The 22,975-nt window shown below is 37.7% G+C and overlaps 1 protein-coding gene across 2 annotated transcripts; it reads left to right on the top strand.

Annotated features, from left to right (window-relative positions):
- The first annotated feature begins 1,317 nt into the window (after window positions 1-1,317).
- LOC139452996 (uncharacterized) lies at window positions 1,318-16,313 on the top strand. 2 transcript variants are annotated; one of them, XM_071234626.1, is made up of 9 exons: window positions 1,318-1,369; window positions 2,849-2,908; window positions 7,730-7,782; window positions 9,811-9,909; window positions 11,299-11,313; window positions 12,226-12,285; window positions 13,398-13,592; window positions 14,621-14,753; window positions 15,634-16,313. In XM_071234626.1, the coding sequence occupies exons 3-9, from the start codon at window positions 7,761-7,763 to the stop codon at window positions 15,725-15,727; spliced, it is 618 nt and encodes a 205-aa protein (XP_071090727.1). In that variant the 5' UTR covers window positions 1,318-1,369; window positions 2,849-2,908; window positions 7,730-7,760; the 3' UTR covers window positions 15,728-16,313. The 2 variants fall into 2 exon arrangements, with proteins under 2 accessions (XP_071090727.1, XP_071090728.1); XM_071234627.1 differs by lacking the exon at window positions 2,849-2,908 and having other exon boundaries at window positions 1,326-1,369.
- Window positions 16,314-22,975: the final 6,662 nt, after the last annotated feature.

Here is a 22,975-nt window from a genome sequence, read left to right as displayed (position 1 = left end):
CAAACTTGATCTTAGCAGCTAGTACATTGGGCCTGTCTCTGAATCCATAGATCTCACCTTATCCAGAATAGGTTTGAAGATAGATTCATTACCAAAGGAGCTCACGTAAATAAAGCGACAAAACCCTTTTCAGAAATACATGCATACAACAGAGTCGATTGTACGATTCCGACTATATCATGAGCACGTGTTCATGAATCACTATCAAATAGTAATGATACCAGATTTTCGCGAAAAGATGAGCGTATCCTGCCCAACTTGGGGCACCCGTAACAAACACATGCAAAGGAAAATCAGTTGTTCACGTGATAAAAACCACGGGAACAAATGGTACAAGTCAAAATAAAGAATTACATCGGACATCATTTTGTCATTGACGCGTCAAATTTGGAAATGTCCTCCACATGTCTACCATAAAACGTTTTGAAAGCTTAACTGTAACCATTCAATATAGGAATGTCTCCTCCCTACAATTTATCAGTTTTCTCTCGATCCATCTCAAACATAGCCACACCCGTCACCTCACGTTACCTAACCGTGTTCCTGTTCACAGTAGGATATGTACAGAATACTTAACGAGCTCCTGTGTAATACTAATTTTATAAAACGAATTAATAGTTCCTGTATCTGACAAGCGGCATAATTATAGTTGATATAATGAAGTCCACATTGCTTATTGAACATATAGGAAATCTAGAGTCAGTTCGAGAACCCTCTATCATATTTGGTCAAAGGGGAACACGAACATACCTCAAACTAAAGGGATCCCCTATTCTTTAAACTTCAGGCCTAAGGTACGATAAACATTCTGTACAGTGTCTATCAGTAAATATTGACTCATGCTCCCCACCAGCAGACATTTTACGTGTTATTAGTGCTTAATTTTGAATTGAGATCCATATGAATCGTATATAAAATCTGTCAACGAAACATTACACAGGCTATCTTCCGCGTATGTATATGCTAGAGTTCATATGAAACACGCTAACAACAACATTTGAAGTTCTAAGTTTTCTGAGTCGCCAGAACATGTTTGTACTTCTCGTTTGTCGGTAAAACATATATAAGCGAAGAACATGTTTGTACTTTTCGTTTGTCGGTAACGCATATATAAATGAACTGCGGAAATAGGCACATGAAACACTTACTGCACTATATTTATATGTACAACATCACTGGCGAATGATCACTTCTGGTCTCGCTGTAGTTGCACATGACCTTTATCTGTATACAGATATAGCTAACCAATGAAACTGCTGTGAGTGTGTAAGCACTTCCAAATATGGAACCTGAAATGCAAGAAATACAAAAGCGAAAGTCAAAATACGTTTTCCAGTTGACCAGTCATGACAATGAGTGTGATGTAGTGGTAAGTATGGAGTTTTATCCATATTATACATGTTTACTAAACGATTTTAAAAAGATTTCAAATAAATAAATATAATTAGATGTTAACATAACCCATGTTCAAAGCAATAATAAGCATCGTTCGATTAGGAGATGTAAAAACATCTTATTCTTGATTGTTGGTCTCTGAATTGAAATTGCATGGGAGAATTCCATTTCGGTATAGATAGTTGACAAGGACGACTTAGATCATTGAACATGCTGTCAGCCAATGGTCGGCCTGATCCAGAGGGGATTATTTGTAGGTCGCCGTGACATAGAGGGACTAGTGTTGACGGTCGCCTGAACCAAACGTCACATAATCAGTCAATAGAGACACCAATGTTCATTGCGTATTTTGCAAATCTGGATTAGTTGTAATTTTGGAATGTGAATTTCTTGTTGACATCGTATTCGGTTGATGGAATACAGTAAGTATGTGTAAAATGGAGAGTTAACTGTAAAGTAAACATACTGGCTGAAGTGAAAGCACAATGCTGAATCCGGACTTGAGTGGTCGCCGGATGTACGTGATCTGTATTGCATGTACACTCGGCCCTGTGCTGTGATCGTGTAAACAGTGAGATTCTTATCAATATGGAAATGTACTTGTACATTGTGAAAAATGTGTGTAGGGATTAAACAAATGCAAGACAGCTGTTTTCTGTTTATGATTGAATGTGTTTTGGGCATTAACGGAACAAAGAGTTTGGGCTGTTTTATCCCAACACGTTTCAAATCAGATATGACAATACCTCATTACATAATTACAACATATCTTCTCCTGTATGTATTGGTTTACAAGTGAAACACATTCACGAAATCGTGAGAAATATATTCAGGGGGGGGGGGGGGGGCATAAACATGAACGAAACTATGGTTTGGTTTGGTTTGTTGTTTAACGCCGCACTCAGCAATAGTACAGCGGTCTGTAAATAATCCAGACAATCCAGTGATTACTATCATGAGCATCAATCCACGGAATTGGGAAACGATGACATGCATCAAAGTGAGTCTGACCACCCGATCCCGTTAGTGGCCTTTTACGACAAGCATAGTCGCCTTTTACGGCTAGCATGGGTTGCTGAAGACCTATTCTACCCCGGAATCTTCACGGGTCGTACGAAACTATGTCTATGGTATGTCGAGTTAACGAACAGCCTCAAGTTGGTAAGTGAGTGTTGTTGGTGTTACATTGTATATATTTCAGTTAAAGAGTTTGGGAGAAATTCTCAATGGGACATTGAAGTCATACATAAGTCAGGAACGATTAAATGCTCATTTTCCGGTATTTATGGGACCATAGATAATATATTAATAATATTTTTCAATTCAAATGTCAATGAATATTCGCGATTTTCTTTTAGTTTCGGTTTTGTTTTGCATTGATAAATACAGCAGCATGCAAACGTTATGGATTGAAAGTAAGATCTTATTTCAACAGAGGCGACTTATTTTGCAGTGCGTGCTGCCCTATTGAAATACCATTGCCTTCGTCATCATCACAGAGCAACATAACCAGGTATAATTCAATAATAATAAACACACGTCACATGTGAATCTTGATATCCTGACCATTACACAATTCTAAACATATTTAAGATATATACATGAACGTGTTATTGTGTTTATCTAGAAACTAAACATGCCTGTTACAGTGTAATGACGCTCAGACACACGCAACAGTGTCATGTATCATGTGTATATCGATATGATATGTCGATATAATACAGTGTCATGCATCATGTGTATATCGATAACATATGTCAATATAATACAGTGTCATGTATCATGTGTATATCGATAACATATGTCAATATAATACAGTGTCATGTATCATGCGTATATCGATAACATATGTCAATACAATATACAGTGTCATGCATCATGTGTATATCGATAACATATGTCGATATAATACAGTGTCATGTATCATGTGTATATCGATAACATATGTCAATATAATACAGTGTCATGTATCATGTGTATATCGATAACATATGTCAATATAATACAGTGTCATGTATCATGTGTATATCGATAACATATGTCAATATAATACAGTGTCATGTATCATGTGTATATCGATAACATATGTCAATATAATACAGTGTCATGTATCATGTGTATATCGATAACATATGTCAATATAATACAGTGTCATGTATCATGAGTATATCGATAACATATGTCAATATAATACAGTGTCATGTATCATGTGTATATCGATAACATATGTCGATATAATACAGTGTCATGCATCATGTGTATATCGATAACATATGTCAATACAATATACAGTGTCATGTATCATGTGTATATCGATAACATATGTCGATATAATACAGTGTCATGTATCATGTGTATATCGATAACATATGTCGATATAATACAGTGTCATGTATCATGTGTATATCGATAACATATGTCGATATAATACAGTGTCATGCATCATGTGTATATCGATAACATATGTCGATATAATACAGTGTCATGTATCATGTGTATATCGATAAGATATGTCGATATAATACAGTGTCATGCATCATGTGTATATCGATAACATATGTCGATATAATACAGTGTCATGCATCATGTGTATATCGATAACATATGTCGATATAATACAGTGTCATGTATCATGTGTATATCGATAACATATGTCAATATAATACAGTGTCATGTATCATGTGTATATCGATAACATATGTCAATACAATACAGTGTCATGTAACATGTGTATATCGATAACATATGTCAATACAATACAGTGTCATGTATCATGTGTATATCGATAACATATGTCAATATAATACAGTGTCATGTATCATGTGTATATCGATAACATATGTCAATACAATACAGTGTCATGTATCATGTGTATATCGATAAGATATGTCAATACAATACAGTGTCATGTATCATGTGTATATCGATAACATATGTCAATATAATACAGTGTCATGTATCGTGTGTATATCGATAACATATGTCAATACAATACAGTGTCATGTATCATATGTATATCGATAACATATGTCAATATAATACAGTGTCATGTATCATGTGTATATCGATAACATATATCAATGTAATACAATGTCATATATCATGTGTATATCGATAACATATGTAAATATAATACGGTGCCGCGTATCATGTGTATATCGATAACATATGTCAATACAATACAGTGTCATGTATCATGTGTATATCGATAACATATGTCAATATAATACAGTGTCATGTATCATGTGTATATCGATAACATATGTCAATATAATACAGTGTCATGTATCATGTGTATATCGATAACATATGTCAATGTAATACAGTGTCATGTATCATGTGTATATCGATAACATATGTCAATATAATACAGTGTCATGTATCGTGTGTATATCGATAACATATGTCAATACAATACAGTGTCATGTATCATGTGTATATCGATAACATATGTCAGTATAATACAGTGTCATGCATCATGTGTATATCGATAACATATGTCGATATAATACAGTGTCATGTATCATGTGTATATCGATATGATATGTCGATATAATACAGTGTCATGTATCATGTGTATATCGATAACATATGTCAATGTAATACAGTGTCATGTATCATGTGTATATCGATAACATATGTCAATACAATATACATTGTCATGTATCATGTGTATATCGATAACATATGTCAATGTAATACAGTGTCATGTATCATGTGTATATCGATAACATATGTCAATATAATACAGTGTCATGTATCATGTGTATATCGATAACATATGTCAATATAATACAGTGTCATGTATCATGTGTATATCGATAACATATGTCAATGTTATACAGTGTCTGTATCATGTGTATATCGATAACATATGTCAATATAATACAGTGTCATGTATCATGTGTATATCGATAACATATGTCAATGTAATACAGTGTCATGTATCGTGTGTATATCGATAACATATGTCAATATAATACAGTGTCATGTATCATGTGTATATCGATAACATATGTCAATGTAATACAGTGTCATGTATCGTGTGTATATCGATAACATATGTCAATATAATACAGTGTCATGTATCATGTGTATATCGATAACATATGTCAATGTAATACAGTGTCATATATCATGTGTATATCGATAACATATGTCAGTATAATACAGTGTCATGTATCATGTGTATATCGATAATATATGTCAATACAATACAGTGTCATATATCATGTGTATATCGATAACATATGTCAATATAATACAGTGTCATGCATCATGTGTATATCGATAACATATGTCAATATAATACACGTTTTGAGTAATGTTAAGTGGATATGACAACTTTAACTGTTTTTTATTTTATATTTTAAATTATCTGGAAAAAAGCATGTCTTCATACTCGCCCTGATCATGAACTATGCATTGTTTAGGCATATGGTACATATTGGACAACCAGTCAAATCTAAAGATGTAATATGCATTTTTTGCCAATGCTTTCCTATTTTACATTATAATTCGCATATCAATGCTGCGGTATATGTCACTTTGTGATGAGGTTCAATGGAGTCGATTGTATGAATGTGAAACTCAGGCGTAGAGAGGTGATGACACATCGTATCAGGAAGCTTCAAGGCTGGAAAACGAACCAGTTTTCTCTGCAGTAAAGTTGGGCTTTGCGACCTAGTTATTAGTGACACGATAAGGAAATGTCAAACCGAAACTCGTTCCGTGTGCATGTGTTGTCAACCTTTATACTCGTCGTTTAGTTTAGAGTTAGTGGGAGAGCAAAGCTCATCGTGCGACAGTCCCTTGTCCGCTGATTGTCCTAAATAAAGGGGACAGCTTCCACATCATGCCAATCTTCAGTGATCGATATCTAAAGTGTCGGCAAAAGTCAATGTGTGTTGTGTAAATTTGTATAGTTTAGTATAAAAGATCATACATGCAGTATTGTTAACAGAAAAGTAGGGCAATGGTGTATTCAGGCCGCCGTCGTTCGGAAGCAGTAGTGTAGGGTTGGTTTTAGGCAACAAATAGGCACTTATTTTTTATGCAAATTGTGTGAGATTGTGGGTTCTGCCGGTGGAGTAGGCCATGTTCGCGAACAACTGGTGTCATCTCTCATTTTATCAGTGATCCATTCATATAATGATCATCACGAGTTGGCCTTTTACACTCTATTGACTGATGTTTCAACGGTTCCCAGTCAATTTAAGCCTAATATAATGAACTATATGTAATACATTATATGTAATACAATTGTCAACCATATTTGGTATTCATTATTAGAACGTGTACGAAATGAGTTCATACATTCTCTGAAAATAATGCAAGTTAGATATTGTTTGGAATATATTTCAGCTCATTCCTACAATGTTGTTGCAAACGACAAACATGTCGATTTATGTTTACAAACATACGTTTTTGTGTCAACAAAGACAGCTTGCAAGGATTTTTGCCAATCGTGAAACTAATGGCGAAAAATAGAATCGGTCTACATTTTCACCAATAAGGTGGCCAGCATTATAGTGTTTTTAAGCTCGATGTTGTCGTGAGAATAGTTGTCTAATGTTGGTTGCTTACAACTAATCAGATCCTAAGTCTTTGAAAGGCATTTAGAAGTGATACACATAAGACAGATAATTTATGGATGTCAACTTCTTTATTATGGGGAACACAACGTTTCGGAGTATATGCTCACTCCTTCATCAGGTGAATGGATGCTATGATGTAGGGAACATGTATATGTACATGTAAGAACAGCAACAGTAATATGCAACAAAAGGTGGAAGCCAACAGATAATTGGCGATAATAGGTGATTAGCATCCAATATGAAGCTTCATGGCATTCAATCCCCTGACGAAGGAGTAGTCATATACTCCGAAACGTTGTGTTCCTCGTAATAAAGAAGTTGACATCCATAAATTCTCTTCCTTAATCAGATACTGCGTAGATGTAAACACATTAGTTTTACTTACATCTTCTACAAAATGGGAGAAGTGAAGGGAACGAAGCAACAACACATATTTGTCGAAGAAAAACACAAGATGGCAAACATTTTGGAGTTTACTATCATGTGTTTGCAAACCTATGTTGCTCATGTGAAGCCGGTGTAACAGGACGTCTCCTGCATGTGGACGGATTCGTGAACATAAATGGCTGTTTTCTTTTACGGCGATAGTGTCAGGGATGACAACTTAAGCAAAATACTCACTGAATAGGAAGATGAGCGATGTTGCGTCTAAGTAAGTGACTCATCATGCAATTTCTTCTCTGTAGGGTTCTACCCCCTTAGGATTAATACGGTACGTGTATGATTAATATTTTCAGGTCACGAGGCCAGTGAATACTGCTTACAACAATGTGGCAAGACAGGAGAAACGGTAAATTTATTTATTCTATTATACCCGTTAATATACTAATTATCACATTGATAAGTAAACATAAGTTGTCAATAACATATCTCCAGACTCCAAACACTTGTCGGTCTGAGCCCTATACGCAATATGAAGCACTTTAGACGATGAGTCAGCACAAGAGGTTTAGTGAAGCATAACGTAGTGATTTTTACATTTACAGTTTCCAATTGTTTAGGTGTATTTGTCTTTCAGTGATCAACTCATATAATTTTCACCACTTCTTTGCCTTTCGCACCTGTTATGAAAGATAATCAAGACTGATTATTCTCTGGCGATGACGTTATATTATCTGGAACCTCCTAATCACATCAATAGCTTTGAACCACGTCCATAGGTAGTTGGTCATTGCCCATAATTTGACATTACATCATTGTTTGCAGTAGTATGATAAATACATTTATGAAACTATACATAGATTTGGGATTTACATTTAGCATGGCTAAGTCGTGTTGAATATAAAAAGGTGAGACACTAAAGAAAGCACACTGGCTTGTTCATGATGTTGTGTGAAATACACCTGCCGACACTGTAATGGCCGGTGAGACTTTTCAAACCTTCCTTTCTGTCAATAAGTCGAACCAAATCCTTCGAACTATCCTTACCACCTTAATTGCTACGCACATGTATCATCTCTTGTTCCAGATGTTTGAAGCCCATTTCTGGTTTCCTCCGGCGTGATGTTGCTGGAATATTGCTAAACCACGCGTCGAAACCGCATAATCAGTGGTTCATATTAGGAAAGGGAGGTCACTCTAATTTCAAACGGGAGCTAACTCCGTTGTTTTCGTATTTGTGAGAAATGGCGTCAGTCATGCTGTACGTTGTTGGTCCATCTTATTAAATGCCCAGCTTATCCCTAAGGTAAAAGGATATCTTAATGTTTGAATGCATTATATATATCTATGTTTCCATCCGTACATATTCCTAGATTGGTTTAGTGCTGATAACCATTTTCTAAAATGTGGGTCCACATTTTTCCCGTCATATATGGTGATCGAAACAAGTGGGCCCACATTTGTATATCGTCTAGTGGGTATACGTTCTTCCGTCATAGTGATTGCAACAGGAGGGACCACATTTATAAATCGCTAAGCTTCATTAGCTTGGCTTACTTATAACCATTTTCTAAAATGTGGGCCCACATTTTCCCCGTCTTATAGTGATCGAAACAGGTGGGCCCACATTTGTTAATCGCTGGGCTTCATTAGGTTGACTAAGTCATTTAGGCTAGTGGGCTCACATTTGTCATTACTTTGCATGGGTATGTGACATTATATATTATTCTCATTTTGTAATATTGATGGGAAATATCTTTATAAATTATTTAGTGTGACGTTAATTCTACGAAAGGCACACAAAGTCTTTGAAGTTTGAATAACGTCATCATAGCTGACCACACTAGTTTTGTAAAAATAGTTACAAAGCAAGAAACTTAGATCTACTTCAAATTAAATTTACAGAGGCAATACCACTCATTCTACTTTTTCCTGTATAAGTTTTGGTGGCAATATAAGCCTGAAAATATGTCTACACTTGACTTCATCTCGGACATGATACAAGCCTCAAACTTGTCCGAGAACTTGTTCCATAAAAGGAATAACTCATGAATATTAATGATCCCCAAGTTTGGCGATGTTCGTAGAAGTAGAGCTGTATCGTCATAGCATTTGTAAGTACATAAGTCATAATACTTATTTTAAATAGAGTTTAAATAGCAGTTCGTAATGCGGGTTTGTTTACGTGGTACATATTCTCAACAACAAGTGCGTTTAGTTTCGAATAGGCAAACGGAGTTAGCTCCCTTCTCGAACCACCGATAATGCGATTCGCCAACCACTCACTCTCGCACTCTTGTTCGATTGAGTTGGTCGATGTCGATTGTCAAATGAATACTATGCACGTTTGCAGTTCACAGTTTGTTTAATTATCATGTTTGTTCTCAAAGTATTGACGCTGTTAAGGTACGATGTCCATATATATCCGCTGATTCAGAGCATTGGTTGGACAGTGGACTAAACACGGCCGAGTCACCGGAATCCAATTGCTGCAGATGTACATTTTGCCTTGAACTTTGTAAGGAGACATCCAACGGTAAGAGCTATATTACAAACCTCAGTTCATGCCAATGGAAGTCAGATATCGCTATAAGAATAAATTCCCCTTTATATTAAACAATAAACGAGAAAACCTTTTTCCACATTCAACACAGTCGATTGTACGATTCCGACTATATGGGATCACTATCTGCTTGTCGTAAGGGGCGACTAACGGGATCGGGTGGTCAGGCTGTCTGACTTAGTTGATGCATCTCATCGATCCCAATTACGTGGATCGATGCTCATGGTATCGATCACCGGATTGTCTGGTCCAGACTCGATTATTTACAAACCGCCGTCATTTTGCTGAGTGCGGCGTTAAACAACAAACCAACCAACCAACGGATCACTATCAAATATACTGATAATATCAGGCGTTCGTGAAAAGGTGAGCGTATCCTGTCCCACCGGTGGCAATTCAATTGTTCACCCGAAAAAACACGGGGACACCAGGTCAAAATAAGAAATTGCAAGATAGATCATATATGTTACTGATGCATCAAATTTCGAAATGTCCTCCACATGTCTACCGTAAATGTGTTTGGAAGCTTAAGTGAGCTTACACGTATCGGACTCAGTCAATTATGACATGCTGAAGTGCATGATGTATAGTTTAGTGTCTGCCATTGACCGGTGACTAGCTCCTCCTCTTGGGCAAACTATGAGTTCGAATCCGATAGTTGTCCTGATCGTGATCTTTGATTTTGTCATCCTCCTATCCATCGTCACGAGCTTCTCCAAAATGTCTATGACCAGTGTCAGTTTGGGGTTTCCCCTCATCACTTGCCGTGATTTAACTCAAATAAAGTTCAAAGTGACGTTATGTTCTATTCATTCTCATACGTTGGGCAGCCTAGTGGTTAACTTGTTGATTCAGAAGACCCGGGTTCGATGCCCCTCATGGGTACAATGTGTGAAGCCCATTCCTGGTGTTCACCGCCGTGTAATTGCTGGAATATTGCTTAAAACGGCTCAAAACCATACTCACTCACTCTCGTACGCTATTTATAGTGACCTTGACCTTTTGTCACAAGGTCAGACACCCGTAGGACACCTGGTGTTGTCATTGGGAGTTTGATTACGGAGTTAGATGTTGCATTCATTGACTGTGGACTCAAACATAGAAGTATGAATACGATTGCAGTTTCGACGTTTAGTAGCTTTGCTATATACATGTAGTGTGACAGCGCATAACTAGAGCATTACGTTGCTCTATGCATACATAGGAGGACATAAATGATAGATCCATTCTTGTACATGTGTCTCTACAGTAACGTTCTTGAATTAATTTTGAATTATGTTACCGTTGACGTTATTGTCACAGTATTATACGAATGCACCTTAGCTATATATCAAATAATTTCATTTTGTCTTATCATTTCAGATGAAATCACAGAAGGTAAGATTCCATGTTTAGGATTTCACACATTAAGAATTAACTGGTATTTGATCAAGTCTTTAAAGGGCATTTAGAAGTGATAGACACAAGGAAGACAATTTATGGATGTCAACTTCTTTATTATGAGGAACTCAACGTTTCGGAATATATACTTACTCCTTCATCAGGTGAATAAATGTTAAGAGACTGACTGACTGATATAGAAGATTTAACGTGCGCTTTCCGACTGCAACGTATTTCGCACACGGGCCTGGCCGGACCATTTAGTGTATTCCGAGAAGGGTGAAAGTGGTGTGTGCAACCCAAGAGGGGGCTTTTAGGGGTTGCTTATATTGATTTTTTGAATTTTTTAAATTTGGAAGAGGCGGAGAACATATTTATGTACCTGTAAGAACAACAACAATAAGATAACAAAGGTTAAACTTAACAAGGGAAGCCAACAGACAATTGTCGCTGATAAGTGTGTGTGTGTGTGTGGGGGGGGGGGGGGGGGGGGGGGGGGAGGGTAATGAGCACTGATAGGTAATAGAATGGCAATGGACAAATGGAAGCCAGCCACTGGGCAGATATGTTCCCTGGTCACGGTGCATGGCTGGCTGGTGTCTCCTGGCGTCATTGATTTCTTGTAGTTTTCTTTGTCGCCAGTTGTTGTTGGTAGACAGGGCTTCCTACATGATGATGTGGTCCTGCCTCTTGAGGATATGTTTGGTATGCGATGACCTGTATTATGTACGTAATACTGGTCATATTATATGTAATATTTTGATTTGTACTTAAAACAATGCAATTGCGCTCCCTCATAACGATATTTTACTGAGGTCTTTGGTGCACTTTACAATACTGCACATCACGAAAAGAACCGTTCATAGCGTGAAGGGACTGTGTTTGTATACAATACTATTATTATTTCAGTTTTCGGCAATGTGTTCTCCAGTCTATTCGGATTGACGTCCGCCAGTATGATCATTGCTGGTATGTAAAAATACATTGCAGTAATATCACTTTGTTAATTATTGTGGGGCGGCAGGGTAGCCTAGTGGTTAAAGCGTTCGCTCGTCACGCTGAAGACCCGGGTTCGATTCCCATTTCTGGTGTCACCGCCGTGATATTGCTGGAATATTGCTAAAAGCGGCGTAAAACCATCTCACTCACTCACTGTTACTTCTTGTGTCCAGCATGCTTCATAGGTCCCCATGATGTCCGTAAGCGCTGATACGTGTTGCACAAACACACGCACAAGTATACGCACACGACAACGTATACGCACACGACATACATATATACACACTGTTACGTGTTGACTTCCAAGCATTCTGCATGAAATCAACAAACAACATCGAAATGACATACACGTAACAATTGTGGTAGAAAATAAAGTAGGTTTACAAATGAATGCAAATGAATGCAAAGTAATTACAATGGCATAACACAATATAGTGGCAGTACAAAATGCAATGGCAGCACAATATCAATGACAATATATAATAAAATAGCAGTTGTGTTAGTATAATATGAATATATATATATAAATATATATATATATATATATATGAAACGAGTGAATAGTTCTGGTATCTGACGAGGAAAAGCGAGTCAGATACCAGAACTATTCTTTTTTAGAATTCCAATGTCGTTTGTGAATATAGGCAGAAATCTACGCAATCCACAGCATAATCCAATGAGTTTTAAGAAAACAGTACTTCAAATACGTCAAACTTTGACACATTATCAGCATCAGCTGTCAAAGTTCCAAAATAGGGTCTAGGCTGATGATCTTCAGATGAGAGAGGTACGTTCGTGACCCTTATATTGTCTAAACACTCCACAGCATGCTTGGTTAGTCTATGCTGTTGTAGAAGATTCCCGACTGCACTTGCCTCCCAAAACTTCTGATTATAGTAACTTCCACACCACTGCTTACATTTGATAGCACTACATTCCTTTCAACTTGTCAAAAACACAATGCCATGAACTTCTACTGATATCTCAACAAAAATAATCTTCAACAATAACACATCCATCCATCCATCAATCCATCCATGTAGAGGTTCGTTTTTACCTGTAACATGTATGATTCATTGCAGGAGCAATCCTTTTGAAAGACTGCCAACAGGAACCTATTAGTATGCTTGGCATATACCTTATCCTGCACGGGGTAGTCATCATGGGAGCAGTGGTCATATACGGTATCAATCGATGCTGCAAATCCTTCAAGAGGACACACTACATGACACTCACAATCCTTCTATTGATTGTGCACGTTGGATGTATGATTGCAGGTGAGTATCCTATTGTATGATCTTGTCTCTATATAGGGTCCCGGGTGGCCCAGTCGTCTAAGGCTCCTCAATTCGACGTGCAAAGTAGCACGTGTTAGAAAGCAGTGATAGCGGGTTCGAGTCCCGGTTTGTCCTGATCACGGTTCTAGGTTAGTCAGCACCACACCCGGTTTAGGGTTTCCCCTAATTGGTAAACGTCTAAGCCGTGAATGACTTCGGCCTTTCCTCCCACATCAAGCTGAAATGACTGGAATGCTATTGACAGCGACTTTAACTCAGAATCCGTCACTCACACATTTTCCTATCCTTGCACGGATTATGTTCCTTAATTAGTGTGGAGTAAGTTCCTAACATTAAAGTATAATTTCGCGATCCATAAGTCTACATATTGAAGGTGGCACCGGATGCTGCAGGATAATTGCGCTGAGCATGACCCTCGGTGACGTGGATTGTGCGCTATACAAATAGCCTTATTATGACATTGAGATTATGTCCCACGTCCTTGGCTCGTTTAAGAAAACTGTGGAATGCCTTGTTTTCATCATGAGTCTTGACATGCTTCACAAGGGGATCATCAGACAAATAAATGTGTGCAAAAGTGCACAATATAATTCTATCATGAAGAGTCCCAACGTTAATCAAACCAAGCCCTCCCATAATGATGGGTAGACATAAGCGATTGAGGGGAGAGCGAGGGTTGTGGGATCTATTGTCGGACATCATTCTTCGTGCGAGGGTGTCAATACCCTGAATTTCTTGTTTCGTCCAATCAACAACACCAAAAGAATATGAAAGAACGGGTACAGCATAAGTATTTGTGGCTTTAACTTTTTTGGCCCGCGTTCAGCTCAGATTTTCTTAAGTGTACATTTGCACTCTGCCCGAAGTTTTTCCTTGATATGGGCATTCTTGAGCATTATTATTATTATTATTATTATTATTATTATTATTATTATTATTATTATTATTATTATATTTTTAATATTTTTATTTTATTTTATTTTTTTATTACATGGAATCAATTACAGGAAGTCACTGGGTAAAGACAGCCACGTGTTATTCAGCAGATCTTTACAAAGTCTCGCGTGGCTTTGTTGTGGCAGTCTGGTTGTTCAGCCTGTTACTCACTGCTGGAGTATTCTGCCTGGAAGCCTTCAAAAGGTGAGACTCGTTTTTGTCTTTTGACGACCAATCGGAAACTAAGCAAATATTACAAGGGATCCACCACTTTTATCTCAGACCGTTTCCCAACCCACCTCCCCAAATGTAAGACATTAAAAGGGGAGCTGGAGTTTCCTTCAAGTTCCTCAAAACGTTTCACTTTGTCAGCCAGCTCAAATTTCGGCTACTGACAAACTTACGAAGAGATATGTCTCAATTTTGTATATAATGTTGTTATACATCTATTAGTATTTTTAATTTGTTTGGTTAATGTATATCACGTGACGAAACAATATATTTCAATGCTGACCTAACTATATAAAACTAACCCGTAAAGGTTTGGTCAAAGCACGTGACCGACACTGACTATTGACATGTAACGTGATCAATATGGACTTCGTATGCTAGAAAACAACATGGCGTCTGTGAGTGACAATACACGGTAGATCACGTTTAAATGATTGATAATAAGTACACAGAAAGACAAAACGAATTTCAGCATAGCAAAAGAATGATTACTCTTGTATTCGAATAGTGACCTCGCGAAGAGAAAGTATTTTACAGGAGTTACATTTGTACACCTAGGGTGACCACAGGCAACACCCTCTCCCTATTTGTTGACTACACCACGACTCATACCGTTATACTTAATGATGTAGGGCTTAGCGCCGTTTTAAACACCATTTTAATCACATAACTGATAGCTAAAGAGTGACAGACAAATCAATGGTTGCGTAGGGAGTCTTCGGCGCCATAGACAACTTAACCCTCCGGATCTAGTTGTGTGTCCAGAGAACTGATAGCAGGGTGGGAATTATAATATTTTGGCTTAAGAATACAGGTTAGAAGCACTGTACACAATAGACTTCTTTCATTTTAGTTGCAGAGAGAAGAGACGAGAGAATGAAAGCCAAAAAAGACTGAAAATGCAAATACTAGAGAATGAAGCGATCACAATTGAAAATGAAGATTAGAGAGCATTACACTGAAAGAACACCATAATACTAACATTTGCTCTTAGTTTGAGGGGCTATTTTACTTAAGTAAACTATTGAAATCCATATGAGCTCAAAACAATAGCTGCGACTATTCATTTTGCTGTATTTTTTTATCTTTTACTTCTGTGTAACTCCCCACCAAGACTGACGAGGATGAAACACATTAGAATGGTGTTACAGTATATCCTTATTGATAAGTGTGTTGTAAGAGCTCGTATATTAACAGTAAGACAGGGTTTTCTTCAAGATGTTGTTACATTCGCACGAGATTATACAATCAAAACGTTAAGCCCTCAGGGATACATTCGTCACAATTGTTGATATACAGTAAAAAGCATCCTTAAAGAATACGCTTATATCGACTCTGAAGGATATAACGCACTATTTCTTCACTTCCGGCCACATATTTTATTATATAAAATTAATGGATATGTTGCCTTCCATTGTTTATTACTAATCACCAATCAGCGCTAATTATCTCTTGGCTACCCTTGTTAAGTTTCCACCTTTTGTTTCTTTTTTCTTTTGTTGTTCTTACATGTACCTCACATATATATATATATATATATATATATATATATATATATATATATATATGTTCTCTGCCTCATAGCATTCATTCACCTGATGAAGGAGTAAGCATATACTCCGAAACGTTGAGTTCGTCATAATGAAGAAGTTGATATTCTAAAGTATCTCCTTACCGACACCTTGACCTTAATTATCATCCTCAATAAACAATAGCATAAAATTAGTGGCCCATTTGAGTTCGTTATAACCGTACTTTACTGTATTTTCAAACAAATTAGATTGGAAGAAAACCCCAAAGCGCATATCCTGGGGCCTACATGAACTATTAACGAAGATGCTAGTGTAGAATTATTTTTATTATTAATGAAATAACAACCTTTACAAATCAACATTTCAACGGCTGTTATTACTGACAATTAACCAAATTGACTACAAACACTATTCAATTGCAACAGAAATGAACTAAATTGAAGAGACTATCGGGGATTGAATCTCGCCTTTTCTGGGGTGTTTAACAAACAGCGATTGTCAGCCATGACGCCCTTTTTCTCGACGTGTTGATGTTGTGGTACAGTGTTTCCAACATTGAGGATATCCTTTTAGTCATGCTCTCTGTAAGTTGCGTTGAGCTCTGCACGCTATAGCGAGTACTGTGCGACTACACTTTGTCAGTATTCTCTGTTAACCTTATTATTTTTACGTATCTTATTGTAAGCTGTAGGACGTCATTGCAAGACTATTCTGTTAGATCACGGTTCTTCTTTCTTCATCGTAAGAGGCGACTAACGGGATCGGGTGGTCAGGCTCGCTGACTTGGTTGATGCATGCCATCGTATCCCAATTGCGTGGATCGATGCTCATGATGTCAATCACTGGATTGTCTGGTCCAGACTCGATTATTTACAGACCGCTGTCATATAGCTGGAATATTGCTTTGTCCGGCGTTAAACAACAAACAAACAACCAAAATCTTCTTTCTTCAAATAAAATAAAGGAATTTAGAACAGAATCATGATTATAGAAATGGATATCTGAAGAAACGAACATAACAAAATGCATTCGATCCATCAATACACTTAAACTAACAAACATTTCGACTGAATAAAACTGCGTTATATTCTGACGTAAGAAGAAGTATTAATATTGTACGAGTGTTTCATTCGGCTGTCAGTGACACCATATGAATATCTTTCAAAGAAAACCACTGCATCAAGTTCAAGGTTCCGATGTTTTTTTAATAAATAACTTTTTTTTAAAATCGCCGAAAACACTATGGTTTCATCTATACGGTGTACCTTTAAGGTAGGATACGTATAGATAGGATTAAAACCAATTAGATTTTGATGGCCGCCTTTATCAAATATTAATCTTTTACTTTTAAACCGACAATTTTATTCATTTTTTAAGGCAAGTGAGTTCACATTGATAAATGTTTGTCGTGTTAAGAATCGGCTATTTCTTTCTCGAAGTAAAATCAAGAGAGTTTCTAAAGCTTCGTAGTTATACTTATCTTACAGTAGAAAACACCTACCGACATAACAACCGATGCAAGTAATGATAGAACTGTGTATTGTGTAATATTTGTGTCCCATGCCTTTTCAATATTCAATTTTTGTATTTTTAGTTGACTAGTAATTTGATATGTACTATATAACAATATTCTTTACAACTATTGTGGCATTATGATTGTTTTTCTTAATAAAAACTGCTTAATGACAACATTTTATGTATTTTTTCATTTCGTTCCTAAGTTTGTTTGTTTGTTTATTTGTTGTTTAACGCCGCAATCAGCAATATTCCAGCTATATGATGGCGGTCTGTAACTTTTCGAGTCTGGACCAGACACTCCAGTGATTGACTTCATGAGCATCGATCCACGCAGTTGTTCCTGAGTAGAATATGTGGAACGCTTTACTTGTGGTATCCGAGATAAAATCATAATTTGCGATATCTGATTCACGTATTTTATAGTGATTCGCAAACATATCACGCTTAAAATATGACACTCGGAAAAGTCCTATGGACTCTTTCTTTTGATCATGGAAAGGGTTTTATTGTTTTTTTGTTAATGAAGGAGTGATTGGATACATTGTCCATCGCTTTAATGGACTATTCTACACGGTTACATTCTGCAGTTGATCGTGGATCTTTTGCCTAATTCAACAGCTAGACACAGATATCACTGATGACAGTTCAAATGTATGGTCACCCCACCTGAATAATTATTTCGATCTTTGCGGTAGGTCTACAAAACCACATAACTTAGATTTTTTTTTTTTTTAGTTTGCTACGCCTCCATGTTTGTGCCTAATTGTAACTATCCACAATGCCGATTGTGTTTTTTGCACAGATGGTGCAACCGGCCCAGAATTGTTTGTTTTTTTGTTTGTCTTTTGATTAACGCTGCACTCAGCAATATTCCAGCTGTATGACGGCAGGCTGTAAATAATTGAATCTGGACCAGACATTGCAGTGATGGATATCTTGAGCATCGATCCACCCAATTGGGAAACGATGACAGGCATCAACCAAGTCAGCGAGTCTGACCACCCGATCCCGTTAGTCGCCGCTTACGACAAGCATGGATTGCTGAAGACCTATTCTAACCCTGGTCGTTACGGGTCCCAGAGTGAGTGAGTGAGTGAGTTGGGTTTAACGCCGCTTTTAACAGTATTCCAGTTATATCACGTCGTGTCAGCTTAATGTGGGAGGAAAGCCCAAGGTGATGCAGGTCTCAGACGTTTACCACTTCGGTGAAACCCACGAGCGCGGGTATGGTGCTGACAAACCTAGAAACATAATCGGGGCGAACCGGGATTCGAACCCACAATCATAGGTTTCTGGCGTGCCAAAGGGACGCAAATCTGCACAGCGAATCGCGTCGCCTTAGACGACTAGGCCACCCGTGCCCCCTACGGGTCACAGAATTGTGATATCGTAGATATGTGTGATGACATCGACATAAGATGTAAAAAACTTTGTTGCTTGGATATCATATGCCAGTATTCTTCAGTCGATGATATAAGTGAGTGAGTGAGTTAGGTTTAACTCCGCTTTCGCTCTTTCATGTATGTTATTCAAAGAAACATTTAACGTTGAAGAAAACGTCGACTTTCATCGGTCATATCAGAATTCGCAGAAGAATTTATAGAAGATACTGGATTAGGTGCAACATATGTTACATTAAATTTTCACTGCAAGAGAATTACCAGTCTAGATTATCCTACGAAACAGATTTAACTTTAGCTGTGGGCAATATAGCTGTGAAAATTATATGAATGGACCACTGGAAATCAGTGATGACACCAGGTGTTCGCGAAAACAAAAGGAAACCATCAACAAATAATGTCCTACTGCACATGAATACATATGTGTATAAATAATACATTGTAAACATTGTGTCGAAATCAATCAGGTCTCCTGAGTGTGGCACGATATATGTGGAAATATGAATACATGTTATGTTGTGAGATTGGGCGTGATGGCCCGGAACATGAGGACACATTCCTATGCCAATAACTCTTGGTTATGACATGACATTGAAGGTTTAAATGAACATATATGAATACACTGAAACTAGAACATATGCTGGATTTGTAAAATGCAGTTTATCTTGCTAACTTTTCAAAAAAGGATAATAAAGTAAGTTGAAAGATCACCAACCTTCGCGGTATGCATAGTCATATTCGACGGCCTCCGTGGTCCAGTTGGCCGGCGAATACTTACAGATGTTAAACGATGGTACTTGTTGTTTCCCTGCCTGGTGCTCGGCATTAAGGGATAAAGCAAGTACTGGTCGGCTCGGAGTCGGATATTGTGTCTGAGTGGGGTATTCGTATTAAACTGCGGCATGCGAGTTAAGGGTATCCCTAAAATAGTGAACATAAAAACTATAACAATATCAATGAAACTTTACAGAGGCGCTAGGTGAATGATGCATTATACACACGTATGGTGCCTTCCACAATCCCCATGTGACATACATTTCCACTTACCTCGTGTCACATAGATTTCCACTTACCTCGTGTGACAGATTTCTACATACCTCGAGTGAAACAGATTGTAACATATTTCGTGTGACATAGATTTCCACTTTCCTCGTGTGACATAGATTTCCACTTTCTTCGTGTGACAGATTTTCACTTACCTCGTGTGACAGACTTCCACTTACTGCGTGTCACACAGATTTTCACTAACCTCGTGTCACATAGATTTCCACTTACTGTTTGTGACAGATTTCCACTTATTTCGTGTCACGTACATTTTCACATACCTCGTGTCACATAGATTTCCACTTACTTCGTGTTACAGATTTCTACATACCTCGAGTGACACAGATTGTAACATATTTCGTGTGACATAGATTTCCACTTTCTTCCTGTGACATACATTTCCACTTACCTCGTGTCACATAGATTTCCACTTTCTTCGTGTGACAGATTTTCATTTACCTCGTGTGACAGATTTCCACTTACTGCGTGTCACACAGATTTTCACTAACCTCGTGTCACATAGATTTGCACATACCTCGTGTCACATAGATTTCCACTTACTTCGTGTGACTGATTTCCACTTACTGCGTGTGGCATTATTATAGATTTCCACATACCTCTTGTCACATTGATTTTGACATATCTTGCTTGACATAGATTTCCACTTACTTTGTGTGATAGATTTCCACTTACTGCGTGTGGCATAGATTTCCACTTACCTCGCGACCGTGTCACATATAATTCTGCATACATCACGTCACATAGATTTCCACTTCATTCGTTTCACATAGATTTCTACACACCTCGTGACAACTATTTTCACATATTTGGTTCCGACATGGGTTCCACATGCTTACTGTGACATAACTTCCACTGATAATTAGTGTGACATTGATTTCCACATAACCTTCCAGTGACTAACCCACCTGAACTGGAAATGAAAGAGATCAGTGAAACCGTCTCATCTGTTTCCTTTTAGATAAAGTAAACTACGGTTATAACGAACACGCTTATAACGAACTGACCGATATAACGAACATACATTTTTGGTCCCGACTATTTGCTGTAGTTATGTTGTATGTATGCATATAACGAACTACGGTTATAACGAACTAAAATCAGTAGTCCCTTTGAGTTCGTTATAACCGTAGTTATATATACTGTATATGCATAGATATTCAGAGTGACACAAACTATCTGACTGTAGGACAAGAGGGATGACTTCAACTTTCAAACAGTCAGCCGTCTCTTTGTATAAAAAACACCTGACACAAAGTACACATTTGTTTCCCAAGGGCTTTTTAGGGGGATAGAACTAGTATTTCAAAAGTATTTCCAAAATTAACGCATCAGTATCAAAACTGTTCCCGTGTTTTTTCAGATGAACAATTGATTTGCCTTTGCATGTGTTTGTTACAGATGCCACCGATGGGGCAGGATACGCTCGCCTTTTCACGAAAACCTGGTATCATCACTATTTGATAGCGATTTATAAACACATGCTCATGATATAGCCGGAATCCCACAATCGACTCTGCTTTTGGCGGAGATTTTTTTATGAATACGTAAAGGGTTTTGTCGCTTTTATTTATGTAGAAAGTACATGTTTGAGGAATTTTGCACAACGTGCAATTACACTGACATCTGGAGATGTATACAGCCTTTCGATGGAATAATACAGCCCATGTTCTGTACAGTGTACAACGTTGACGCAGCTCCTCAGATACTTTACGATTGTAAACGATATTGCCTCTTTCACCAATAGCCAATAAAATGACAATGAAGGAGAATGTAAAGAGGCATGCCAGTTCCCCAAAGAAGACTTACTCTCTCAATAATTTGCATAAAAATATATTTGGATCAACTAAATTTTGCGTAATCTGTTTAGAATTGAAATTAAAAGAAGCTGACATGAAATAGAAGTAGAACGTATATCACTGTGCATATCCTCACTAAACACATTCACCATAAGACTGCCTTCGTGGTCTAGTGGTAGAGCGTCCGCCCGGAGGTAGGTCCTAGGTTCGATCCCCGCCCGCGTCATACCAAAAGACGTTAAAAGATGGTACTTGTTGTTGCCCTGTCTGGCGCTCGGCATTAAGGGGCTAAAACAAGGACTGGTCGGCCCGGAGTCAGTATACTGTGTCTGAGTGGGGAATTCATGTTAAACTGCGGCATGGTATCTGAGTGTGCTAGCACTATAAATTGGCATCAGTCCGGACTAGTACAAACAGCCTCACACGCGCGCGCGCACGCACGCACGCACGCACGCACGCACACACGCACGCACGCACACACACACACAAACACGTGTGCAGGCACTTCGTTATACAAATGCAATAATCATGGACGCTACGTTAAACCCGATTTCACCCCGCATCCACCATAAGCTAACCATTACCAGCCCTATAACCAACATGTAACAGAGATTTGGAGTATTTACGATGCAGGATTTCAATATCTTCCCTATTCTGAAGAGCCCAAATGTTTACAATAATATTGATACAATCTTTTTAATTAGAACTATAAAATGAATCTTATCGAAATATCATATACAGTCATGTCCCGCTTATACGGATTTCAGATGTCCGGAAACCTCAGTTCCCGGACGATTTTCATTCAAAACGAAATAACTACTTTAAAAAATTACCCGTACATACGGAAATTCAGTTTCCGGAACCGGATGGTCATTTTCATACAC

The sequence above is a fragment of the Haliotis cracherodii genome, unplaced genomic scaffold (genome assembly GCF_022045235.1).
Source record: "Haliotis cracherodii isolate W230 unplaced genomic scaffold, xgHalCrac1.p SCAF_9, whole genome shotgun sequence".
NCBI lineage: Eukaryota > Metazoa > Mollusca > Gastropoda > Lepetellida > Haliotidae > Haliotis > Haliotis cracherodii.
The sequence above is the reverse complement of the archived record's forward strand: the minus strand, read 5'-3'. Positions and strand labels throughout refer to the sequence as shown.